Genomic DNA, 27,331 nt, shown 5'->3' with positions numbered 1-27,331 from the left:
AGTTGCACCCTAGGCTACAACTCTGAAAGGGTGCCCCTGCATTGCCCACTATCCCCCTCCATCTCCTTATTGCTCACCCCTCCCCTTCTGCCCACGCGCAGAGGGAGAACCCCTCGCTGGGGCCCGATCCTGCTCCCCTCCAAGCCCTGTCGCTGCATTTCCTGCACCACAGCCTCTCCCCGCCACAAGCCCCTGGGGCAGGTCCCGGCCGGCGTGGGGGTGAGAGCAGAGCGAGGCCACGTCCTTCACGGCCGCAGGCGCCACCACCCGGCCCCGCAGCAGGCGCGCGCTGAGCCAAGGGGCTGAGCGCTCAGCCTGCAAGCGGCAGCCAGAGAGATCGATCCCGTCCGGCGCGAATCGCCGCCCGTTGCAGTGCGGGCGGGTGAACAGCTCGGCGCTCCCCTTGTCAGGCTTGGCCAGACCTCCCCCGCACGGACCTTCTGCCCCCGCCGGGGAGAGGCTCTCCCGGGAGGCTGGGCGGGGCGCCCTCGCGCACAGAGCCGGGAGCTATTTCCGACCCGGCTCCTGCGCGGTGCCCGTCCTGGCTCAGACCCGCCCTGCCATCGCCTCCTGCTTTGTGAGCCGGGAGCCCTGAGCCGCTGCTGCGCCCCAGCGGGGTCTGTGCGGGGAGAGCCCTTCCCTAGCGCCCCTCGGGGCCGGCCTGCAGGTGAGGGGGGAGACCCGGGGAAAGGGCCGGGGATGGGCGCAAAGCGCTGCGAACTCTCCGGGTGACGGAGCTCCGGCTAAGGGCGCAGGGGATCAATCTCGGCTGCCTCTGCCGCAGGGCTCTGGGCTGAGCCTGACCCACCGCACAGGGGCCGAGGGGGTGAAGCCCTTTGAAAGTCCCCAGTGAGAAGAGCTAAGGAAAGGCGGGGGAGGGCTGGGTTAGTGGCTACCCGTGGAAAACAGGCACTCCCAAAAATTCGGAGGCAAAATGTGCACCCCCCGCCCCCAAATGTGGGAATCCCCTGCGAGGCTTTCTTGTGCACAGAGATGCCATTTGCACATTCAGCTGGGGGATGGGGGTGCATGGAAATAACAGTGGGAGCAAATTTCAAGGGTGATCCAGGACAACAGGGCAATTGAAATGGCTGAGGGTTTTCCCAGCAGGGCAGAGTCCAGCGTGTCTGTGCATGGCCTGGGGGGAATCAGGGTGTGAAATGAACTAAAGCCCCTTCTGAAACCTCTCCCCAGCCCTTTGCCCTCTGACAGGCTGCAGAGTAACAATCACCTTTTGCTCCAGATTGTCACATCAACCCAGAGGCCAGGGAAGGGAAATGGCTGCAGTGGACTCGGCTCAGGTAGTGGATTATCAGGGGGTTGTGTGGGTGGTAGGGGAGCTTTGCCTGAATGTGTGGTGGTAAGGGAAGGGGAGGGAGCAGGACATACAGAGGGGAGACCAGTAAATGAAATTCCTGCTGGAAGCCTTTAATGTCAGGAGATGGGCCTGAATATCACCAGCTTTTAAGCAATAAAATACCCCACACACACTTCAGTCGCCTGTCCCCACTCCCCTCCCTGGCATGCACCTCCCCGCTCTCCTTCCCCCCTCCCCCCCCACATATCCAGCATCCTTCTCAGTGTGCTGCCTGTGCCTTCACCAGTGTGCCTCTGAGGCACTCTTTACCTCAAGGTAGCACCCTGGCACCCCCATATTCACCGCTGTGATATGAGTAGGATATGTTTTGTACAAAGTATGCCTTGTAAGATATCATTTTAAAAGCCTTAATCTGTTGAACATTAATACCCTGTTGGAGTGTATGTGCTAGCATTGTATGTGAGGGATTGCCATATGTGTTACTGAAATATGTTGTGAGGTTGGGATCACCCATAATAGGCCTTTCAGTTACAACAAAGGAGTAGCCATCAATACCCAGGAGGTTAATCAGTCTTCAACACATGATTCCATAGCCCAGAGAAGGCACGTACACCATAGTGGAAAACTAATCCACATTACAGCAAATATATTTCCAGCAAGCTGGAAGAAAGTATAAAAGAGAGGCAGTGACATCATCACTTGACTCCTTCCCCCCATCCCCATCTCAACACCTGGAAGCATGGCTGAAAGACAAAGGCTTTGAACTGAGGAAGTTTGGCCCCAGGCTGGAAGGCTAGTCTCAGCCAATGTACTGAGGACCTGTAACCTGCTTTTACCATCTGCCAGAATGAGAAAAGCTGTTTGATACAACTCTTGCTTAGACTAAAAGTTTAGGATTTAGAATGCATGTTTACTTTTTATTTTCTTAAGTTAACTATATCTGACCTTTATGCCTACTACTTATAATCACTTACAACCTTTCTGTAGTTAATAGACTTATTTTAATGTTTTATCCTTACCAGTGTGTGTGTCTAAAATTCTTGGGAAATCTCAGATTACAAAAGCTGGTGCATTTCCACTTTCCTTTGATAAAGTGGCGAACTAGGTAATGAACTTACGCTGACCAGGCTTCTGACCAGTGCAAGACAGTACAGTTGTTGTACTTAAAGTACTGCACAGGATCTTTTCAGAAAGAATAAGGCAAAACACCACATTTATTGGTAATACATGTATCAATCAACACTGTATCATTGCATGAGTGTAATATATATCGTATGCATCTCACATACACACACAAACGCTCCGTCTTGTTGTTACCAACTAGTTGCTCCCCTTAACTTCACTGGCCAGATGAGTTAGATGGGGGAGGGGTTGAGCCAGGCTTCTGTCGATCTGGATCGATGCTCAGATGTTGACAAGACAAAACCCAAGGTCCTCTGCAAGACACCTCACGTTTATAGCAGCTTCCCTCTCATGTAAATCTATACCAGATTCAAAATCTGTATCTGTGTCCGTTAGTCCTTTGTGCTGCTTCCTTCTGGATGTTGTCCCAATGCTGTTCAAAGAGGGTGTTTTCAAAAGAAGTTGCTTGCTTCTAACCCCCAAAGCCACCAATATGTCTGCTCTTCTTTAGTGAGCCCACTTGACAAGTTTTATTGTTCTTGGGTCTGGCTTCCATCCCCTCTCCAACTGTTGCAGTTGTCTGGAGGTACTTGCCTTCCACGCCTTTACTCATTCACACCTCATTCATACAACAGGGCAATTGATTAAAAGGGGTGTGTGGGGGGGAATCTTGTTCTATGCCTAGTAAAAAGACATTTTTTTAACATTATACCAAGGCTCAATACAAAGTTTTCTATATAAGGATCTGTCAGGGTTCCTTCCCCACTCTGAAGTTTAGGGTACAGATGTGGGGACCCGCATGAAATGCCCCCATTCTAATTTCACAGGGGTGCTTCTTTTACCTTTTTTCTTTGTAATAAAGCTCTTTTTTTTTTCTTTTTTTTTTAAGAATCCGATCTTTAGTGTCCTAAAAAAACCAAAGCTGGTCTGTGCTCATCTTGTTTATTCTCAAGCCTCCCCAGGAAAGGAGGGTGTAAGGCTTGGGAGGATATTTTGGAGGAATAGGACTCCAAGTGGTCCTTTCCCTGATTCTTTGTTAAAACACTTGATGGTGGCAGCATTTACCTAATCCAAGGTACAAGGGAGAATTTGTCCCTTGGGGAAGTTTTAACCAAAGCTGATAGACATAAGCTTAGGGGGTCTTTCATGCGGGTCCCCACATCTGTACCCTAAACTTCAGAGTGGGGAGGGAACCCTGACAGGATCTGATACAAAGTTTTATGAAAACAAAGGCATAATACAAAGTCATATGAAAGTTATGTGAAGATGCTCAATGCAGAGATTTATCTACACAGTCGGGGATGCAAGACTGCGGAGCTGGGGGGAATTGGCTGGAGTCTCTCTATTGATGGTTCATGAGTGGCTGGGAGATTGTTCAGGCAACACAGTTGAGTATGTCCCTGCCTGTGGATGTCGGTGTAAGTGCAGTGCCTGTCAGATGTTTGTAGCTTGACATCAGTATCACAGAGTGAGAGGCGGTCCAGGTTGGTGGAACAGAGGGCTCATCAGTCGCACAGTCCAGCATGTACTCTAGGGACCCTGTCACAGCCTCTCAAATTACATGTCCCCAGCACTCTCCTCAGTCTGCTACTAGAGAAATTCTCCAGCCTCCATTTTATCTGCCTCACCTCTATTTCAGAACAGATAATCATAGAATCATAGAATATCAGGGTTGCAAGGGACCTCAGGAGGTCATCTAATCCAACCCCCTGCTCAAAGCAAGACCAATCCCCAATTAAATCATCCCAGCCAGGGCTTTGTCAAGCCTGACCTTAAAAACTTCTAAGAAAGGAGATTCTACCACCTCCCTAGGTAACGCATTCCAGTGTTTCACCACCCTCCTAGTGAAAAAGTTTTTCCTAATATCCAACCTAAACCTCCCCCACTGCAACTTGAGACCATTACTCCTTGTCCTATCCTCTTCTACCACTGAGAATAGTCTAGAACCATCCTCTCTGGAACCACCTCTCATGTAGTTGAAAGCAGCTATCAAATCCCCCCTCATTCTTCTCTTCTGCAGACTAAACAATCCCAGTTCTCTCAGCCTCTCCTCATAACTCATGTGTTCCAGACCCCTAATCATTTTTGTTGCCCTTCGCTGGACTCTCTCCAATTTATCCACATCCTTGTAGCGTGGGGCCCAAAACTGGACACAGTACTCCAGATGAGGCCTCACCAATGTCGAATAGAAGGGAACGATCACGTCCCTCGATCTGCTCGCTATGCCCCTACTTATACATCCCAAAATGCCATTGGCCTTCTTGGCAACAATGGCACACTGCTGTCTCATATCCAGCTTCTCGTCCACTGTCACCCCTAGGTCCTTTTCCGCAGAACTGCTGCCTAGCCATTCGGTCCCTAGTCTGTAGCGGTGCATTGGGTTCTTCCGTCCTAAGTGCAGGACCCTGCACTTATCCTTATTGAACCTCATCAGATTTCTTTTGGCCCAATCCTCCAATTTGTCTAGGTCCCTCTGAATCCTATCCCTGCCCTCCAGCGTATCTACCACTCCTCCTAGTTTAGTATCATCCACAAATTTGCTGAGAGTGCAATCCACACCGTCCTCCAGATCATTTATGAAGATATTGAACAAAACCGGCCCCAGGACCGACCCCTGGGGCACTCCACTTGACACCAGCTGCCAACTAGACATGGAGCCATTGATCACTACCCGTTGAGCCCGACAATCTAGCCAACTTTCTACCCACCTTATAGTGCATTCATCCAGCCCATACTTCCTTAACTTGCTGACAAGAATACTGTGGGAGACCGTGTCAAAAGCTTTGCTAAAGTCAAGAAACAACACATCCACTGCTTTCCCTTCATCCACAGAACCAGTAATCTCATCGTAGAAGGCGATTAGATTAGTCAGGCATGACCTTCCTTTGGTGAATCCATGCTGACTGTTCCTGATCACTTTCCTCTTATGTAAGTGCTTCAGGATTGATTCTTTGAGGACCTGCTCCATGATTTTTCCGGGGATTGAGGTGAGGCTGACTGGCCTGTAGTTCCCAGGATCCTCCTTCTTCCCTTTTTTAAAGATTGGCACTACATTAGCCTTTTTCCAGTCATCTGGGACTTCCCCCGTTCGCCACGAGTTTTCAAAGATAATGGCCAATGGCTCTGCAATCACAGCCGCCAATTCTTTTAGCGCTCTCAGATGCAACTCGTCCGGCTCCATGGACTTGTGCTCGTCCAACTTTTCTAAATAGTCCCGAACCACCTCTTTCTCCACAGAGGGCTGGCCATCTACTCCCCATGCTGTGATGCCCAGTGCAGCAGTCTGGGAGCTGACCTTGTTAGTGAAGACAGAGGCAAAAAAAGCATTGAGTACATTAGCTTTTTTCACATCCTCTGTCACTAGGTTGCCTCCCTCATTCATTAAGGGGCCCACACTTTCCTTGGCTTTCTTCTTGTTGCCAACATACCTGAAGAAACCCTTCTTGTTACTCTTGACATCTCTTGCTAGCTGCAGCTCCAGGTGCGATTTGGCCCTCCTGATTTCATTCCTACATGCCCGAGCAATATCTTTATACTCTTCCCTGGTCATATGTCCAACCTTCCACTTCTTGTAAGCTTCTTTTTTATGTTTAAGATCCGCTAGGATTTCACCGTTAAGCCAAGCTGGTCGCCTGCCATATTTACTATTCTTTCAACTCATCGGGATGGTTTGTCCCTGTAACCTCAACAGGGATTCCTTGAAATACAGCCAGCTCTCCTGGACTCCTTTCCCCTTCATTTTAGTCCCCCAGGGATCCTACCCATCCGTTCCCTAAGGGACAAGAGCTGCTCCACCCTATGCTGCCGACTTTAAGCATGCTCAGTACTGAGATAGGGTGAAAAATTCAGCTAATTGGCAAAAAGTCCATAATTTCTAAGATGGTCCCCTGGCAAAGAGCTGGATATGAGTGTGTGTGTATGGACAGAATCACACCTCTGAGGTAAAGAGTCGTAGTGAGCATGTGCAAAATTAGTAGCTACTGAGTATGGGGTGAGGAAGCAGGTTTATTAGCTGATCAGCTGGCTGGTTACAGCTCACTCATATCAGTTAAAATTTGTCCTAAACATCAGAGCTGTCAATCACAGCTCTGAAATAGTGGTTAATACTGAGCATCTGCGAATGAGGTAATTGCTTCTAAGACTAGAAAGTTATACTAGAAGAGAGCCAGCATGCAGGAGGATTTGGATTAGAAAGAAAGAGACAGACAGTCAGGAAAAGTGGGACAAATTAGGGGCCAGCCGAGGAAGCGAAAGAGGAGCTACTGGAAACATATTAGAAAAGGTGCTGCAGAGAGAGAAAGAAAACCGGAACGGAGCAAAACTGACTGACCAGGGGTTGAACAGCAATAGCGATTAAAGAAAAATACCAAAGGGTTTATAAAGCAATAACAGTGATTTAAAGGTTTCAGAGTAACAGCCGTGTTAGTCTGTATTCGCGAAAAGAAAAAGAGTACTTGTGGCACCTTAGAGACTAACCAATTTATTTGAGCATAAGCTTTCGTGAGCTACAGTGAGGTGTAGGAAAGCTTATGCTCAAATAAATTGGTTAGTCTCTAAGGTGCCACAAGTACGCCTTTTCTTTTAGTGATTTAAAGGGTTACTAACGGATTTATAAAGTAAGCCTGCTATTTTTTTAATTATAGTAGAGTATAAGTATAAAATTGTGTTACTGACTGCAATTTAACTATGTAAACTTTGAAGCAATTTAAGAACTGCTGTCAGCAATTTGTTACACGCTGGCCATTTGTAGCAAAGTGTTTTGCTTAGAATAATTTAAATTGTATGCTATTACAGTTTCAATGCTTCATAGTGTGTAGTAAGGGATTTGTGTTTATTTTCTATTTCTAGATTAGATTGTAGTAGGGATTATTAGTTTAATAAAAAGATACGTTGTTGTTTGGGAAAGCATATGGCCCGGGTCAGTTACTTTTTCTGAAGGTTATATCTGTGTCCTTTAGCGTTTTCCTTAACAACCCTGGAAATGTATACCTTGGGGAGGACAAATTAAGGGACCAATAGGCCGGTCATTTACCTAGGGGCACACACAACCTATTTTGGGATATAGAATACCAGGGTTGGAAGGGCCTCAGGAGGTCATCTAGTCCAACCCCCTGCTCAAAGCAGGACCAATCCCCAATTTTTGGCCCAGATCCCAAATGACCCCCTCAAGGATTGAGCTCACAACCCTGGGTTTAGCAGGCCAATGCTCAAACCACTGAGCAATTCCACCTGCTGCCTGTTCCCTCTCTTCCCCAGTGTGTCTCTGAACCTCTATGCCCGCAGCACCTTCCTCAGCTTGCTACCCACCTACCCCCACAAGTAAATTCCCCTGCATCCTCTTCATTTTGCCTCCCATATCATAGAATATCAGGGTTGGAAGGGACCTCAGAAGGTCATCTAGTCCAACCCCCTGCTCAAAGCAGGACCAATCCCCAAATAAATCATCCCAGCCAGGGCTTTGTCAAGCCTGACCTTAAAAACCTCTAAGGAAGGAGATTCCACCACCTCCCTAGGTAACCCATTCCAGTGCTTCACCACCCTCCTAGTGAAAAAGTTTTTCCTACTATCCTACCTAAACCTCCCCCACTGCCACTTGAGACCATTGCTCCTTTTTCTGTCATCTGGTACCACTGAGAATAATCTAGATCCACCCTCTTTGGAACCCCCTTTCAGGTAGTTGAAAGCAGCTATCAAATCCCCCCTCATTCTTCTCTTCTGCAGACTAAATAATCCCCATTCCCTGGGCCTCTCCTCATAAGTCACGTGCTCCAGCCCTCTAACCATTTTTGTTGCCCTCCCCTGGACTCTTTCCAATATTTCCGCATCCTTCTTGTAGTGTGGGGCCCAAAACTGGACGCAGTACTCCAGATGAGGCCTCACCAATGCTGAATAGAGGGGAATGATCACGTTCCTTGATCTGCTGGCAATGTCCCTACTTATACATCCCAAAATGCCATTGGCCTTCTTGGCAACAAAGGCACACTGTTGACTCATATCCAGCTTCTTGTCCGCTGTAACCACTAGGTCCTTTTCTGCAGTACTGCTGCCTAGCCACTCAGTCCCTAGTCTGTAGCAATGAATGGGATTCTTCCTTCCTAAGTGCAGGCCTCTGCACTTGTCCTTGTTGAACCTCATCAGATTTCTTTTGGCCCAATCCTCTAATTTGTCTAGGTTCCTTTGTATCCCTCTGTATCCTGTCCCTACCCTCCAGCATATTTACCACTCCTCCCTGTCTCCTGCTGATTATCCCACCCCCGCACACACACCTCTCCCTGAGGCCTCTTCCAGTTACCTCCTGCCAGACCCCCACAACACACACATCCCTGTGCACCATCAAGGCACAGTCTGCCTCTTCACCTCCCACTCATCCCCCATGCATCCTCCTGTCCAATCCTTGGTCTGCCCCCACCCCTTCACAAACACATTCCCCTGTGACCCCTCCTTTGTCTGCCTCCTGCCCCCGCTCAGTAGCCCAGACCACCAAGGGGTCCCACCCTTTTGTAATGGCCTCAGTGCCTCCAAGAACAAGTGTCTGGGCTCCAGCCATGAGCTCTGCCCAGTGAGTCCAAAGGAGCCAGACTCCTGGGCAGAAACCTGCCCACTCTGCAGGGCCCAAGGCACCTCAGCCAGGATTTGCAGTGACACCCGGCAGCCTTTTCCAAACAGAGCAGGGTGTATTAGCCCGCTGGGACCCAGCATAGGGAAGCCCACAAGGTTAGCAAAGAGAAGCAAAGGTTAAGCCATAGCCCATCTTGGCCAAGTCAGTGCAGTCAGCCAGCCAAGCTGTGATGCATTCCATTACTGGCTCTTTTTCTTTGGATGTGTCTATGCAGCAACTAGACACCCGCAGCTGATGCCCATGCCATGCCAGCCCATGCCATGCCAGCCCATGCCAGCTGACTCGGGCTCATGGGCCTTGGGCTGTTGAGCAGTTTCATTGCTGTGTAGACATCTGGGCTTGAGCCTGGGCTCTAGGACTCTGTGAGGTGGGAGAGTCCCAGAGCTGGGGCTCCAGCCCGATCCTAGAAATCTACACAGCAATGAAACAGACCCTTAGCCAAAGCCCCGTGAGCTTAAATCGACTGGCACAGGCAAGTAGTGGGTTTCTGTTTGCTGTGTAGACATACTCTCTGTCAGTCCAAGGCGAGAGCTCTGTCTCTCCAGAAGGCAGCACCTAACACGGCCACCTGACACCTTTCCCCTTTGTTCTCTTTCTGGGGCCTCGGCTCAGCTTCCCATCCCAGCCATGGGGGGAAATCCCCTTCCTCTGGGTCGTTGGTTGCCAGGGGTGAGTGTCCCAGCCCCGGGGGCTCCCACTGTCTTTTTGGATTCTCCGTTGATCTGGGGGTTGGTTTCCAGCCAGCCCTTTAGTGATCAGTCATTCCACCCTAGACAGCGAGGTTGAACCCCCTCTCTGGCCCCGCATGTCTTCTCTGCTGCTCCAGGAACAGCGTTAACCCTCCTGCACCCACTGGATAGCAATGTAAAGCAGAGAGGGAAACTGAGGCATGCACAGGGGAGTCATGAAAATATTACAGAAAATTCCCAGTTAATCATACCTCCCCCAATGCGCATCCCTCTGTGTCCTCCTCAGCCTGCCCCCCGCCCCCCACCATGACCCTGCACAGTCCTTGGTTAAGCTCCTCTCCCCACATACACATCCACCAGCACCCTTTTCATTCTATCCCACATATCTTCCTTTTTCCCCCCTCAGACTGACTCCCTGTTGTCCCCCGCATCCCTCCTCAGTTTACCAGCCCCAACATGCATTACTAAGGATCCTCCTCTGCATCCTGCCCCTCCACACATGCCCCCTGTGACCTTCCCAGTCTGCCCAGCTCACTCCCACACACACTCCATCCACCTGCTTCTTCCTGTCCCCACCTCTAGCACCACACATTCCCATTGTTTCTCATAGCTATGTACACAGTCTGCCAACCGCAGAGCCCCAATCACGTCTCCCCAAGAAAGCCTGGCTTCAGCCTCCCTGAAAACAATGGGAGCGGGTGGCCACCTTCACTAGGTGCAGCCAGGATTGTGAGTTCAATCCTTGAGGGGGCCATTTACGGATCTGGGGCAAAAATAAGGGACGGTTCTTGGTCTGGTCCTGCTTTGAGCAGGAGGTTGGACTAGGGGACCTCCTGAGGTCCCTTCCAAACCTGATATTCTATGATAGGGTCCAGAGTGACCTAGACAAATTGGAGGATTGGGCCAAAAGAAATCTGATGAGGTTCAACAAGGACAAGTGCAGAGTTCTGCACTTAGGAAGGAAGAATGCCATGCACCGCTACAGGTTGGGGACAGACTGGCTAAGCAGCAGTTCTGCAGAAAAAGACCTGGGGATTACAGTGGATAAGAAGCTGGATATGAGTCAGTACTGTGCCCTTGTTGCCAAGAAGGCCAATGGCATATTGGGCTGTATTAGTAGGAGCATTGCCAGCAGATTGAGGGAAGTGATTATTCCCCTCTATTCGGCACTGGTGAGGCCACACCTGGAGTATTGTGTCCAGTTTTAGTCCCCCCACTACAGAAGGGATGTGAACAAATTGGAGAGAGTCCAGTGGAGGGCAATGAAAATGATTAGGGGGCTGGGGCACGTGACTTATGAGTAGAGGCTGAGGGAACTGGGGTTATTTAGTCTGGAGAAGAGAAGAGTGAGGGGGGATTTGATAGCAGCTTTCAACTACCTGAAGGGGGTTCCAAAGAGGATGGAGCTAGGCTGTTCTCAGTGGTGGCAGATGACAGAACAAGAAGCAATGGTCTCAAGTTGCAGTGGGGGTGGTCTAGGTTGGAGGTTTTTAAGGTCAGTCTTGACAAAACCCTGGCTGGGATGATTTAGTTGGGGATTGGTCCTGCTTTGAGCAGGGGGTTGGACTAGATGACCACCTGAGGTTCCTTCCAACCCTGATACTCTATGATTCTATGATATTAGGAAACACTGTTTCACTAGTAGAAGCACTGGAATGGGTTACCTGGGGGGTGGGGGTGGAATCTCCATCCTTAGAGATTTTTAAGGCCTGGTTTTTAAGAGATTTAGTTGGTGTTAGTCCTGCTTTGAGCAGGTGGTTGGACTAGATGACCTCCTGAGGTCTCTTCCAACACTAATATTCTATGATTCTATGGATATTTAATTTGGATGCAGGGGAATGGACTAGATGACCTTGTGAGGTCCCCTCTAGTGCTATGATTCTATGATGCTATGAAAACAATGGGAGCTGGTGGCCACCTTCACTAGGGGCAGCCTGCCTTCCACATGCCAAAGGGTAGGGCAGTGGTGACCATCTTGAGTAAGGGCATTTTAGCTTCCGGCCCTCCTCCCAACGGGAGAAGGTGGCCATTTTGAAAAAGGGAAAATGTGCGATTTCACTGCCAGGAATGGTGCGATGGTGAGAAATTTTTCAAATCCTAGATAAACACTGTGAGATCCATGATAAAATCAGTAGCTCTGGTCATTGCTGTTGCACCACAGTAACAGCATGCTTTTCATCTAATCTTTCCAAAATCCCCCCCCCCGAGGAATGTTCCTGCTCTCTGTGGCCGAGGGGGATGTTCCCAGCTCTTTCTGCAACTGAACCTGGGGGGCAGTGGCTGGGGCAGCAGGTTCTGAGTGGGGGACTCTTGTTGTTGATACAGATGCCCGTGACCTTCGAGGAGGTGGCTGTGTATTTCTCTGAGAGGGAATGGGCACTGTTGGACCCGGGTCAGAGAGCTCTGTATGGGGACATCATGCAGGAGAATTACAGGAATATGACCTCGCTGGGTAAGGATTCCTGTGCCTTTGGTGTTAGAAACTGGGCATCTTTGAAGTGCCCAGGTTGCCTTCTGCTCAGGTTTCAGAGGGATCAGCTCCTTAGTCCCAGGCTCAGCAGGGTTAGGAAAGTGTAAACAGGTTGCACAGTGATGCTGTGCCAGAGTCATAAAATCCCCCAGTGTGTGGAGATCCTTGAATCCCCTTCTGCCCTCCCCAAAGGGTCTCGAGGAACACTTTCCCATCCCTTTGCTATATACAAGGCATCCACCTACACAGCACATCTGGAAACAGCTGTCTCAGAACAACAGTAAAACTCTAATCTCATTTAATTTCTTTTCCCGGAGCAGGTTTTCCAATTCCCAAGCCCAGCGTGATCTCCCAGCTGGACCGAGGGGAAGAGCTGTGGGTCCTTGATCTCCAGGGGTCCCAGGCTAGAGAGATCCAGAGAAACATTCCCAGAGGTGAGAGATTGGTTAAACGCATGTGGAAACCATTCCTCATTGACTTAAAGTGCTGAGATTCCCACGCAGGCCCCTTGAGCTCCTCTAGTTCTAACTTATTGCCCCCAGGTCAGGATTGTGCCTAGCAGGTGTCGTGTCCTCCTGGCAGATGTAGTTCATGGCTTTCCACGCATCCTGACTGACACCTGGCAGTAGCTCCCTGCCCCCTGAGTGTTCAGATGGGATGTGGAGGAAGAATTGGGTGTTCTCCTTCCAGGTGTGTGAATGCTTAGTGATCTGTAGCCAGAGAGCTTTCCCTGGTGGTACCTGTCAGTTTGCCATGCATGTCCTCATGCATCCACCCCAGCAGCCTCACAGCTCCTTCTCACCACCAGTGTCTGGTGGTCGGAGCTCTCCATTAGCTGTTGTTCATGGATTCCCTTTTTTTCTTCTGAGTAAACCTTTTCTCCATATAAATAGTTCTAGTAGCTTCTTCTTTAGCCATGTTTTTCCCACCAGATATTTGTTTGTTTCTTATTTTATGAAGCTTTTGTTCTTGTTTTTCTCTGGGGCTCTTTTACTTGGTACCAGAGAGCTTGGTTATGCCAAAGTCTCCTGGAGTTCAGCACTGTCTCACTTGCAGGGTGTCTGATCCACTGAACGACCCTCACACTCATTGCTTATTTTGCCTCACTGAGGGGCAAATGAGAGACACGTGCTCTATTTGTAGATCTTTCAAGAGGAGAACACAAAAATCTAGGGACATAAGAGTAAAATATTACCATATGGAGCGTGCTGTGCATCCCTTCTCAGACCTCAGTTGTCTGGAGTCCAGTGCTTTGTCCTAGGACAGGAGTTCTCCTGTGGATCTTTCTCACTCACCTCATGGCTTGAAGTCAGACAGACACAAGAGAAGAGGAATTTTTCCCCTTCTCCCACCATGTCTTGTAAGAGCTGTAAGTTAGTCTCAGGGTAAGACTTATAAATCAACGAGCTTTTCTTCTTCAGAATCAGACTCTGGGAACTGAAAAGCCTCAGCAGAGTCCTCATGGGAACTGTCAGGTTACAGCACAAGTAGAGACTAGGTGCTCCCCAGTACCAACAGTGAAATCAGGGCAGGAAATACAGCCATTGACTCCAGGACCAGTGCAGGTATCCTTGAGAATGGCTCTGACAATTTATTAGAATCATGAACTTCTGCCAAAATATTATTGAGATGTCATGAGATTTGCTCTGTTGGTCCCGGATTCCCCTTGGCTGCTACAAGACCCAACTCTGACTACTCATAGGCTACAGCCTTTATTACAGCCAGAGCTGCCCTCAGCACTGGCTAGAATGTCTGTAGGACCGATACCATCAGCCATGGGGTCCTCTGTACCTTTGAAGCCTCCAGTATTGGTTTCTTGTACACAGATGGTTCTGATAGGACTCAAGTCATCAGTATTGACATTTAAACCTTCTGCCGACAGGCACAGCTCCAGAGGCTGTACTCCGGTGATTCCTCCTAGTATCACCACTGGTGGCAACTGACTGCCCATATTAATCACTGGATTCAGAAGAAGAACTTTATACTTCTTACTTTAGAGGGAGATCTAGATTCTCTCCATTACATTCTTCAGTGACAAAATAGAGCATTCGATGGAGATGATACCACAATGGTAGATCTAGACATAGATCTCCATGATCTTGCAGATGAACCCCGTATCATACGGGTACATGCAATAGCTGGACTGGAACCCATGCAGCATCCCTCCAGTCTCTAGGCTGGCTTCTCCAGACTGTTTTCAAAGAAGTTCTGTGTGGGTGGGAGTTGAGTTCAGGGTAAGACTCACATTATACCTCAAACTAGCTGTGCTGTGAAGACATGCTCTGTAGATAAGATTAGTTATTTCTTTCACAAGTCTTTTCTCAAGTTGTGATGCCAACACACCCTAAGAGTAGAATTTAGTATGGTCTCTTCCAGGGATTCTCCCTTTGAGCCGATGACTTTTTGTCCTCTTCAGTACTTATCTTAGGGTGGCCACTCGCATGCTTCCAGAATATGGGACGTTCCGGTACGTCCCAAAACATCATGAGCCTGTCCCTGCTGACATGACCCCATGCCTACCAGAGTGTCTTTTCATGCATGGTGTGTGTGAGCTCACGCCACATGGGGGGTGGAATTTTTAAGAGCCCGCCGCCCCGCCCCCACCAGCATGACCTTATGTCTAAGGTCATGCTGTCAGGGGCAGAACAACACTCTCTTCAGAATGGCATCCCCCATCTGGTACTGGACAAAACCAGTTTTGGCTGAGTACTGGATGAGAACACACCCGAGAAAAACAGGACTGTTTGGTTTAATACCAGACGAGTGGCCTGCCTAATTTATCAGTTACGGTCGCCTTTCCAGTGGCAGTTGCTTCCACTAGAAGGGTTTGGAAACCACAAGCATGAATTTCATACCCCTTCCCCCACCTCTCTTTCCACTATTTTTATGAGGATAAAGTTGCTTTAAGGCCTCATCAAACATTCTTTATCGAAGGTGGTTACCGATTTCTATCTCAACCAAACCATCTTTTTACCTCCCTTTTCCCCCAAGTCACATTCATGTAAGCTTGAGGAAAAACAGCATTTGCTGGATGTCTGCTATGCCCTTGCCTTTTATCTGGACAGGACAAAACAGTTTCAGTCTTTGCCTCAATTCTTTGTTTCCTGCGTGAAGAGAATGAAAGGGCAGGAGGTTCTCTTATGGTGCATTTCTTGATGGATCACCTCTCATATCACTACAAGTTATGATGTTGCAAAGTTAAAACTACCTTCCAACTGACTGAATGTTCGGCAGCTTTTTTAAAGCATATTTCGATCCCAGATATCTGCAGGGTAGTGACCTGGTCTTCAATTCACACTGTTCCCAAGCACTGTGCCACTTCAGCCACTTCCGGAGACTGTGCTAGCTTTGGAAAGGCTGGTCTGCAGTGGCTTTGCAGATAGACTCTGAACCCTCCTCCACAGAACACTGCTTGGAGGTCACCTGAAGTGGAATAGACACATGGAATCACTGAAAGATAAAAAAAAAATTAGATACCCATGTGACCCAGGGTGCCTAGGGCAGCCCACACTGAAAATGCCAAAGTCAGGGCAGGCTGCAAAGAAGAGAGCAGATTCTAACTAGTGGTTAACATACTGTAGGTAGATTCACCAACCAGTCACAAACTGTGCTCCTGATCCCCCACACTAGTTATCAAGAAGATTAAAAAGAAAAAAGCAGCCATCACACAGCCCCTTTTCAGCCACTCCAGTCTCTGGCTCCCAGTCAGCAAAGTCCTGTAAAGTGAGAAGTTACTTAAAACTCTATTCACTATAAAAAATGTTCTTCTGATTCCCTAAGGGCCAGCCATGTTACCAGATCAATACTACTTTGGATCTTACCCAAAATACCACGCTGCCAGCCAATCCTTTAGTATCTAAAACTAAAGATTTATTAGAAAAGAAAAGAACAATAAGAGAGTTGTTAAATGGTCAATACAAAGAGATACTATATGACTTCTGATGCCACATGTTAGGGTCCTAGCAACACTGGTGCGTTTACTGGCTCAAAAGTTCCTCTGGAACACATCTAAAACCTGAATGAGTCTATCAGTCAAAACTTTATTTTGTAGAGAAGTTACTCCAGAGGTGAGGAGCAGGACTGAAGACAAAATGGAGGTGATGCAGCTGCCTTTTTCTATTCTCTGCCATGTGGCTTGTATATCTTTTGTCCCAAACACAAACTCAAAGCACATGGGCATGGAAAGGTACTTGGAGTCCCCTGTCCATAGGCATGTCCCTACATGTCCTGCTGACTCATAGGTGTAGCCCCTGCCTTCTCTCAATGGGTCCATAGTACAGCTGATTGCCCTTGATAGGCCAGTAAGCAGGCTGGATAGTGCTGATACCAGTCTGTCTGGGGGTGTCACCCAGATACACAGCACAAGTTGAGCTATCACTATACCACATGTATTTATAACTCATGATGCAAAGATGAGACATACATGGAAACAAGCTTATCATATTTAGCAAATCATAACTTTTCCACTGATAACTTACATGGACCTTATATGGCGTATCTGATAAATGATTCGTTGCAATTTTGTAATACTGGTATCGATAATATTATAAGTGGTCACCCATAATCCATATAGCGTCACAACCGGTACTGGTTGTTTTCCAGGACGTGTTGCACATGTCTTTTCCACCACCCGCCCTCCTCCCTTCTGCTTCAGAGTCCATTATGTTAGGATGCTGGTGCAAATGAACTGAGATGATGCCCTGGGCATATCTGCCCTTCATTCCCTCAGCTGGATGTATGAAGACATGCATGGCGCATATGCCACTACCGTAAACTCTCTGAATACAGTGTCATGCACACCCCTAAAGCGGAATAGACGTGAAGTGAAATAGACATGCGCAACATCTTGAAAAACAGCAAATACAGTAAAGGTTGGTAGCTGATTTTTCCCTTCTCTCTTTCTTCCAGGGAAGGGTTTGTGTGGGATTCAACGCCTGATTTGTCTGTCTTCCCAGTAGTTATTTTGGATTGTTTCCCCACTTTCCCGTTCCCCTTTTCTCACCTTCCCTTTCTCCTGGCACAGGGACTGACTCCTGTGTGGATTCTCTTTCTGTCTCAACAGGTGATGAGATGGTGAGTGAGAGCAGTGAAGAGAATCCTTGTCCGGCAGGTCCTGAGCAAATGGAACCAAAGGGGATGTTACTGGGAAGGTGTGAAGGGGATGATTCTCAGATTCCTGGGCAAGGACAAGCCCAAGAAACACAGTGCAGACCAGAGAAGCAGCAGGGAAGCCCCCTAGGGAAGACACTGGGTGAATCCACTTGCCAAGGGGGAGTTTTGGAAGAACCTAATGAGGCCATGATCCAGCCGAGAACCTGCACTAAGGAGAAGCGATTTGAATGTGCTGAGTGCAGGAAACGTTTTAGTTGTAAAGAACACCTTGTTAGACATTTGAGAGTCCACACAGGAGAGACCCCCTATCACTGCCCTGAGTGTGGGAAACAATTCAATGACCAATCAATCCTTATTAGACATCAGAGAACCCATACAGGAGAGAGACCCTATAAGTGCCCCAACTGCAAAAAATGCTTCAGTCAGAGGTCAGGCCTTATTACACATCAGACAGTCCACACAGGAGAGAAATGCCATAAATGTCCTGACTGTGGACAAACCTTCACTCAGAGAGGGCATGTCACTAGACATCGGAGGACTCACACGGGCGAGAGACCCTATGGATGCCCAGAGTGTGGAAAAAAGTTCGCTTCCACCTCTGACCTTATTATACATCAGAGAATCCACACAGGAGAGAAACCCTACAACTGCCCCGAGTGCGGGAAAAGCTTCAGTCACAGCCATCACCTTACTGACCATCGGGGAATCCACACAGGAGAGAGACCCTATACCTGCCCTGGCTGTGGGGAAAGCTTCAAAAGTAAATCTGGTTTCAAAGTCCATTGGAGAAGGCACACGGGAGAGTGCCCCTATCAATGTTCCGTCTGTGGGGAAAGGTACAAAACCAGGAACTCTCTAACATGTCACATGAAACACCACACAGAATAGTGCCAGCCACTTCCCCTCCTCTCTCTGCATCTGTAGAGATAGGAAGAACCAAGAGGATAATAAACTCCCAGTGCCCTAGGGAGTCAAGTGGCACCACTATTTACATGTGTGCTGTGTGTCTCAGGAGGATGGAGGCACAAGGAGAGTGACATTATTATTATTATTACTGTATTGCATTATTCTGACACTCTCCCATCCCATCCCAGCTCCCTCTGTCATGAGGAGGCTTTTACTGAGCCAAAGAGTTTACCTGGATTTCCCGATCCCTATTTCAGGCAGGGGCTCAGTTCACATTGTTGCACACTGGGATTATTCTGTAAATTGCTGCCCCGGGAGGCATTTTCTCCCTGTTTCTGCATGGTGGGGAAGAGCAGAGATCTGATATTTCTGGAAAGTTGGATGTCAGTGGATTGTTTGTTTGTTCATTGAATTATTTTCTCAGTATTGCTCAATTATGTGTTTTTCCCCCCAAATAAGATGTAAATAAAACTTTTCTGGCAAATTTCATTTTCCTGAGCAGCCTGGGAATTTCATTGGTTCTTGAGCTCTGGGAGGGAGAGAGGCCAAGTGTCCCAGACTGGGTGAGTTGTCTCCCTCTGAAGAAATCACTCATTACCCCATATTCCGTCCTTTCACTAATTTCTCTGCCCATCCAGTTTTGGAAGCTGGAGTGTAGGCACATCTGTGTCTTTGCTCTTGCAGCTTTGACGGCCTCTGGGCTCTAGCCTTAGGTCTTCCCTTCCCCTCTACAAGTGGTTTTATGGGAGCAGGAGAGAAACATCCTCAGAGGCAGAATCCAGGAGCCCTCGCTGGGTGTGATCCCCAGAGGACACCCACAGCTAGAGATGATGGATAGAGGGACATTTCCAGAGGGGGAGCAGCCCGTCTCCTTCTCCCCAGCAGCATCTCCAGCATCTGTCCCATCTGCTCTGTGCCCAGCTCAGTGAGGAATCCAGTAACTCCAGGGCAGAATTATGACCAGAAGTTGCAGTGGGGGAGGTTTAGGTTGGATATTAGGAAAAACTTTTTCACTAGGAGGGTGGTGAAACACTGGAATGCGTTACCTAGGGAGGTGGTGGAATCTCCTTCCTTGGAAGTTTTTAAGGTCAGGCTTGACAAAGCCCTGGCTGGGATGATTTAATTGGGGATGGGTCCTACTTTTGAGCAGGGGGTTGGACTAGATGACCTCCTGAGGTCTCTTCCAACCCTGATATTCTATGACATTTCCCATGGGCATAGAGCAGCTGCAGGGCTCTTAGAGCCCCTGGCCAGACTCCATCCCAGGTGTTTGCTTTCCAGAGGGTGCCTGGATCCTACCCCCACTTCCCTGGGAATGTCTGTGATGCTGTAGCTCCCTGTTGTGGTGCCTGAATCTCTGTCTCGGGGAGAACCCCTGGTTCCCCAACACTTTGCTTTCCTGTTCTCTCTCGTCCCCCTCAGTTCTATTGCACCCTGGAGCCATCCAACTCCTGCCCTAGGGCTCTGATCACAACCCAAGCCCTGGACCTGTCCTAGAGGGCAGTGAACAAATGCAGCCAGCAGCCAGAACATCCCATGTGTTTGTTACTGACTGAAACAACCAGCCCAGGTGTCTCAGTTCAAGTGTTCATGAAAGCCCTGGGGCATTGTCTGAGCTGGAGGGAAACAGACCAGCCCTGCCGGTGATGGGGAATGGCTCTGGGAGCCCTTGGGGAGAAAGGCCCCAGAGTTGGAAAAGCCAGCAGGGGTTGGGGAAGGCCATAAGGGCAGATAATCCCTATAGTAGTTGGGGATTGGTCCTGCTTTGAGCAAGGGGTTGGACTAGATGACCTTCTGAGGTGCCTTCCAACCCTGATTTCTATGATTCAATGGTTCAGGAAAGGCTGGACTAACTGTTTGAAAGGGGGAGGGTGTTGGGGTTGGAGAGATGGCAAAGCTGGGTAGGTGGGGGTGAGAATAATTTGCCATGTAGAGACCATATGGGAGGGCAAACACGGACCGCACAAGTGAGTGAGGGAGACTGACAAGAAGCCATGAGTGGGAGCGATCAACCCAGGAGTTTGCCATGTGACAAAGCAGCAGCAAAGGCCAGTGTGATTCTCGGGGTTGTGTAGGCAGAGGTATGCCCACATCGTGGAGCAGGGAGGGGAGAGTCACTCTCTGCAGAGCTCTGGGGACACCCCCCTGGGAGCCTGGACCCAGCCTGGCTGTCCAGGGCCCTGAACTGCAGGGGTCCTGATATTCCTGTTTCATGGCTCTCATTCTGGGGGGATTTCTTAAGGAAAAAGGACTGTGCCCAAAGATCTCCTTGGAGGGGAAAGTTGCATGTCTTGGCTTGACCTTTAGGGGCTCTCGTGTGGGTCTGTAGAGAACTGGGAATCAACTACAAAAATGAATATGTGGATCCATTTAGTCCATAAAGAAAATTAATTTCACCCAGTTCTTTTCCTATTTTGTCTCTGTTTTGATCTGGCAAATAGAGCAACTACCCGTATCATTGGCGCGGTGTCGCTGCATCCCCAATGTTCTTTTTGAGACACTGAGGCAGAAGGCAGCTGTGCCAAGGCTGGAGAGAGAGTTGTTTGTTTCCCTCCAGTGACAATGAAAATTAGAATTTAATAAGTAACGTGGCAGATATTTACCATGGCCAGACCTGCTTGGGCATCAATGGTTAGGCCTCTTCAGTGCCAGGGTATCCCGGTCTGAGTGAGCCGACAGCATTGTCTGGAGACTTAGCTCTGAAATTACCCTTCTTAGCTTATTGTTCTTCAACAATTCTAAATATTTCACTGATGGGACTGTTTCCAAGAGCTGCTGTGGGTTGGTTTATGTTCGGCACAGGAGAAGCAGCAGCAATAAATCACATTCAGCCCCTGCTGCGCTGAATAGTTAGAGCAGTCCCCAGCCCCCTCCAGAGTTGCTGGGCAGCTGTCACCAAGCTGGGGCCGGTCCCGCTGACTCCTGGGGCACAGGGGAAGGAGGCTGCTTTGCTCTCTCTGCTCAGGATATCAGGGGTTGAGCTTCCTCGGTCAGACGCTGCTGCTGCTGCCTCCCTCCATTGTGAACTGGGAGCCGGGGCTGAGCCGCTGTTGCTCCGCAGCTGGGTCCGTTCAAGCCCCCTCCGTGCCCAGCCCCGGGAGGGAAGGACTTTCTGCGGGGGCCGGCTCTGCCGACACCAGCCCCTGAGACTGAGCCTGCAGGTGAGGGGAGAGACCCGGGGGAAAGGGCAGGAAAGTGACTCTGCACAGGGAGGCTCAGATCTCGCAGCCCCCCTGGGAATCTCAATCTACCTCAGTGGAGATTCCCCTTCATCGGTCTGGGGGGAGCTGTCAGGACGGTTAAGGGCAAAAAGTAAGATGAAAGGGAGAGAAGTAGGAGACATCATGAAAAGTGGCAGATTTACCCAGCTTCGCCCAGTTCGGGGAGTAAAGGAGCAGAGCTGGGGGCACAGGAATCATAGAATCATAGAATCATAGAATATCAGGGTTGGAAGGGACCCCAGAAGGTCATCTAGTCCAACCCCCTGCTCAAAGCAGGACCAATTCCCAGTTAAATCATCCCAGCCAGGGCTTTGTCAAGCCTGACCTTAAAAACCTCTAAGGAAGGAGATTCTACCACCTCCCTAGGTAACGCATTCCAGTGTTTCACCACCCTCTTAGTGAAAAAGTTTTTCCTAATATCCAATCTAAACCTCCCCCACTGCAACTTGAGACCATTACTCCTCGTTCTGTCATCTGCTACCATTGAGAACAGTCTAGAGCCATCCTCTTTGGAACCCCCTTTCAGGTAGTTGAAAGCAGCTATCAAATCCCCCCTCATTCTTCTCTTCTGCAGGCTAAACAATCCCAGCTCCCTCAGCCTCTCCTCATAACTCATGTGTTCCAGTCCCCTAATCATTTTTGTTGCCCTTCGCTGGACTCTCTCCAATTTATCCACATCCTTCTTGAAGTGTGGGGCCCAGAACTGGACACAGTACTCCAGATGAGGCCTCACCAATGTCGAATAGAGGGGAACGATCACGTCCCTCGATCTGCTCGCTATGCCCCTACTTATACAATAGAAGATCAAGGTTGGAAGGGACCTCAGGAGGTCATCTAGTCCAACCCCCTGCACAAAGCAGGACCAATCCCCAATTTTTTGGCCCAGATCCCTAAATGGCCCCCTCAAGGATTGAACTTACAACCCTGGGTTTGGCAGGCCAATGCTCAAACCACTGAGCTATCCCTCCCACCGGAGAGGAGAGTGTGTGTATGGGGGGGCGGGAATTTAGAGTTTTAAAAGTCTCCCCACTTTACCCATCCCCTCAGGGATGAGCCCAGGGGGGTTAGACTGGGTGGATCTGTCTGAACATTTCCACCCACACCTCCTTCTTTGCCAAACATGGCACAGCCTCTGAAATGATACCTTGGAAGGATGGGGGCCCTGGGTGATTTTCCTGATCTTTGTGAAAATGACTGCTCACTAGAAAGAGCTCTAGCTGCAATCAGGGACTGGCTTCTTATTAGTCAGCACTGGGGGACTATTTTGTGTTTCAAGAAACCCTGTTTATTGTTAAAAACCATGAGTTTCTATTTAGCACTTTTGGGGGGGCTCCAGGAAAGCTTTAAAATAATTCTGGTTTGCTGGGGAGAAAAGGCCTGCCAAATTTAATCTGAAATGGGGCGGATTGTATTCTTCTTCACTGGAAGTGTTTAAACCAGGAGTGGAGGCTTTTGAACAGATTTGCTCAACCTGCAGCCCACAGGCCACTTGCAGCCCAGTCAGCACATGGCTGCGGCCCATGTGACATCCTCAGGGCCATACAGGTAGTATTGGATGCAGCCCACACAACACATTGTGGGCCATATATGCAGCCTACAATGATAGATAGGTTGAGAACCACAGCTGAGCTCAATGAGAAGCTATGTGTTTAAGCCAGGAACTACGGGGGCAAACTCTCTGGCCTATGTTACGCAGGGGGTCAGTCTAGATGATTGTGGTACTTCTGATCTTAAAGTCTGTGACTCTGGAATTCCACATGCCTGTGTGAGCATGCCTCCCATCAAAGTTTTATTTATTAATATAGTTCCCTACTGGCAGAAAGGTGTGATTAGGTCTTTATCAAACACATCCTGCTGCCTTTAGCCCGAACAGGAACTGAGCTGTAGTTTGAATTAGGACGTGAGATTATGAGGATGGTGCTGTCAGAATTTTTAAAGGTGACCTGAAGAAGATGAAATAATTAGTTTTGCGTCAATTTTTGCTCCTTTATGATTAATTAAAAAGGCCTAGGAGGTTTTTTTTGTTTGTTTTTGTTTTTAATTCTGAGGAAGAAGAAGGGATGTGAATTTTTAATCATTTTATTCAGTCAGTTTAAGCATTTTTTTTTAAATGGTTTGCTTTTGTAACATGTTAAACCTCTTATGCTTGAAGGTTCAAGATTCAGCACTTCCATCTTCACCGAGAATGGAACAAAGCTCCCGAAACACCTGGGAGCCAGCCAACCACCCCACAGCAATAACAGAGAGGAGATGACATTTTTGGAAGTCAAAAATGAAACAAATTCATTTTTTTAGGGTAGGAAAAAAGCCTGTTACAAAAAAACAAAGGACACAGAGCCATTCATTCTTTCCTCTTCAAGTCACCTTTGAGGAACTCCAACTGCAGATTTTGCTTTTTTCTCCTTAATTCTTGCATTTTGAAATAAAATCGCCTCTGATTTTGCTCCTTTCCCCTCTAGTTATTAAATATTCATACAGAATCCTGTACAGAGGGAAGAGCCATGTCCCCCATTGAGACTCCCCAGTTTGCCCTATCCCAGCTAGTGACCCCCAGCCAAACCCAGCCCCCCAACCACCAGCTGCCAATCACCTGTCCTTCCCCCACTGCTTCCCTCTCCCAACTGCCATGGGACCTTCCGGCGCCATCTCCCCTCCCTGCCCCTGTTAACGTGGCATTGCCCAGGGTTCCCTGCTGCCCATGTCAAGGCCAGGACAACCAGCAGTTTTTATTGAATATTGATATAAAATCTCCTCAGATTTGCCCCTTCTTCCTTCTGTTTATCAAATATCTCTATAAAATCCTATCAGAACTTGCCCATTTTTTCCTCTAATTGTTCAAAATATTCTGAATTTCCTTTCATCTCTCCGATTATTGAATATTTATAGAAAAAGACCCTTACATTTTCTTCCCACTCTCACCCTCCCTCCTTTAAGTGGCTGGAACTGCTGGGTTTGAAGGGAAAGCAACTGCCCTGGTTCCTTTGCCCAATTTGGGGAGCCAGACAGGAGGGAGGGGTTAAAACTTCCAAATGATCCACTTTCCCCACATGCATGAGAATCCAGATGTTTCCCTTTCACATCAATGCAAACAGATGTTTGCTGGTGAGGGGGGGTAGGGTTATTAACTGTGCCGTGTAAGGTCTAGGAGGCCTCAACTTCCCCTGTCCTTGTTTTCAGGGCTGGGAATGAGTACGTGGTGGGAGAGGTCAGGAAACTGTTGGCTTTAGTGACTGTGACCAGCTAGTGTCACTGTGCTTGTCTCATTGCAGAGGGTTTCAGAGTATTTGATGTGACAGCAATGAGACGGGGATGGACATAGGAGTTGGGAATTGTGGTGTGAGATGGACTAACACCCCTTCTGAATCTTCCCCAATTGCCCTGACAGGCTGCAGAATAATGTCACTGTTTTGATCCAGATTGTCCCATCCTCCAGGGGACAGGGAAAAGAAACATCTGCAATGGAACCGGCTCAGGTAGGAGATTCTCCGAAAGCTCCTGGTGGGTTCAGGTTGCCTGGTGGTATCTCGGGTCCAGAATGTTGAGTTCAGCAACAAAAACTTCTGAAAACCAGGAAATACAGTTAAGTTACATGCCCATGTAACCTTAATTCTGCCCCCTGGCGCTGGTAATAGCCACTGGGAATTATCTACTTGCACTCCAGCTACATTTCACTGTGCTAGGTGTATATGTACTAAATGGTGGAAGATTAAATGGAGCAGCTTGATAAAGCTGTGATTGTGATATGAGGTGATCTGGGAAGACTGTGCCTCTCTGGGGCAGGAATATGTGTGAGCCTCTCTCCCTGAACCCGGTATGCGTGGTCAAAGGAAGAGATCCAGCATGCCTCATTTCAGTGCTGTGATAGTAATGGGGCACAGGGTCTGCTTGCCAGTGGATCGTAGGCAGGTAGGTGGGAGCTGAGTATGGGCTGTGAGTTTATGAGCAGAGGTATTATGGGCACAATGGGGCATCGCTCAAAGAGGGCAGAGTGAAGGATGTGTGGATATAGATCTTCATTCTGTATTTCCTGGTTTTCACGTTTGAGTTTTGCTAAGCTGGCCAGTCAGGAAGAGCAGGATGTATCACCAAGCAGCCTTAGCGCTGCATTAATTAAGGGGTTTTGCCCGTGAATAAAGACCAGGCTAGTAGAAAGGAATGTACAGTGTCCTTTGGTGAGTGGGGAATGTCACCATTGTAGGAACACACAGGGCACACACTTATGGGGATGGGTAAAGTGGAAGGAATGGAGGGAGAGGGGTTTGGCAGTTCTGTCCCTCCCACCCTCCTCCTTTATCCTACCCTGGCTCCCCTCTCCCCAGCTACCCCCCTCCACCATGTTCCCCACAGTCTCTTCTGCCCACCTGCCCCTATATTTTTCTGTATTTTTGTTTATAGTCTCCGACCTCTCAGATCTGCAACCCAATATGCCCCAACACTCCCTATTCTCCTGCACCCTCTCAGCTCTCTCTGGGACCCACAGATCCCCCTGAACCCTGCTCAGCCTTTCTCTGGCCCCCTTCCTCTGGCCCCCCACATATCTCTTTGCACCTTGTCATCCGCACAATAGCTCTCCACATATCCTTTTCCAGTTAAACTGTCTGATCCAGTCTCCTCAGCACAGAGCCTTAGCCGTATAACCGGAAGAGAGCATGCCTCTGGCCTCAGTGAAAAGAAGAGGAGTTGGTAGCCATCTTCAATAAGGGCAGCCTCACTTCCACAGCCCATAACTTATCCTTGCAACAAAGCCCGTTGCCAATTGTGCCCACATATCTATTCAGGGGACACCATCACAGGGCCTAATAACATCAGCCACGCTATCAGAGGCTCGTATACCTGCACATCCACCAATGTGATATATGCCATCATGTGCCAGCAATGCCCCTCTGCCATGTACATTGGTCAAACTGGACAGTCTCTATGTAAAAGAATAAATGGACACAAATCAGATGTCAAGAATTATAACATTCATAAACCAGTCGGAGAACACTTCAATCTCTCTGGTCACGCAATCACAGACATGAAGGTCGCTATCTTAAAACAAAAAAACTTCAAATCCAGACTCCAGCGAGAAACTGTTGAATTGGAATTCATTTGCAAATTGGATACTATTAATTTAGGCTTAAATAGAGACTGGGAGTGGCTAAGTCATTATGCAAGGTAGCCTATTTCCTCTTGTTTTTTCCTCCCCCCCCCCCCCCAGATGTTCTGGTTTAACTTGGATTTAAACTTGGAGAGTGGTCAGTTTGGATGAGCTATTACCAGCAGGAGAGTGAGTTTGTGTGTGTATGGGGGTGGGGGGGATGTGAGAAAACCTGGATTTGTGCTGGAAATGGCCCACCTTAATTATGCACATTGTAGGGAGAATGGTCACTTTGGATGAGCTATTACCAGCAGGATAGTGAGTTTGTGTGTGTGGTTTTTGGGAGGGGGGTGAGGGGGTGAGAGAACCTGGATTTGTGCAGGAAATGGCCCAACTTTATTATCATGCACATTGTGTAAAGAGTTGTCACTTTGGATGGGCTATCACCAGCAGGAGAGTGAATTTGTGTGGGGGGGTGGAGGGTGAGAAAACCTGGATTTGTGCTGGAAATGGCCCACCTGATGATCACTTTAGATAAGCTATTACCAGCTGGACAATGGGGTGGGAGGAGGTATTTTTTCATATTCTCTGTGTATATATAAAGTCTGCTGCAGTTTCCACGGCATGCATCTGATGAAGTGAGCTGTAGCTCACGAAAGCTCATGCTCAAATAAATTGGTTAGTCTCTAAGGTGCCACAAGTACTCCTTTTCTTTTTGCGAATACAGACTAACACGGCTGTTACTCTGAAAGGTGGCCATCTTGAATATGGGCAGTTTGAGTCCGACCCCCTGA

At 48.5% G+C, this 27,331-nt stretch overlaps 2 protein-coding genes across 6 annotated transcripts in view; one reads left to right on the top strand and one right to left on the bottom strand.

Moving 5' to 3' along the window:
• The window catches only part of LOC140904638 (uncharacterized), an 819,798-nt gene that overhangs the window by 715,481 nt on the left and 76,986 nt on the right, over nt 1-27,331 (bottom strand).
• LOC140895982 (zinc finger protein 311) lies at nt 413-18,725 on the top strand. Of its 5 annotated transcripts, none has more exons than XM_078848877.1 (5): nt 413-667; nt 1,244-1,301; nt 12,074-12,200; nt 12,539-12,652; nt 17,281-18,725. In XM_078848877.1, the coding sequence occupies exons 2-5, from the start codon at nt 1,278-1,280 to the stop codon at nt 18,216-18,218; spliced, it is 1,203 nt and encodes a 400-aa protein (XP_078705003.1). In that variant the 5' UTR covers nt 413-667; nt 1,244-1,277; the 3' UTR covers nt 18,219-18,725. The 5 variants fall into 5 exon arrangements, with proteins under 5 accessions (XP_078705003.1, XP_078705004.1, XP_078705006.1 ...); XM_078848878.1 differs by having other exon boundaries at nt 1,213-1,301; XM_078848880.1 differs by lacking the exon at nt 12,074-12,200 and adding an exon at nt 16,948-17,089 and having other exon boundaries at nt 414-667.

Source organism: Lepidochelys kempii, chromosome 14 (assembly GCF_965140285.1).
Source record: "Lepidochelys kempii isolate rLepKem1 chromosome 14, rLepKem1.hap1, whole genome shotgun sequence".
Classification (NCBI taxonomy): domain Eukaryota; kingdom Metazoa; phylum Chordata; order Testudines; family Cheloniidae; genus Lepidochelys; species Lepidochelys kempii.
This window is presented reverse-complemented; position numbering and strand designations above follow the sequence as displayed.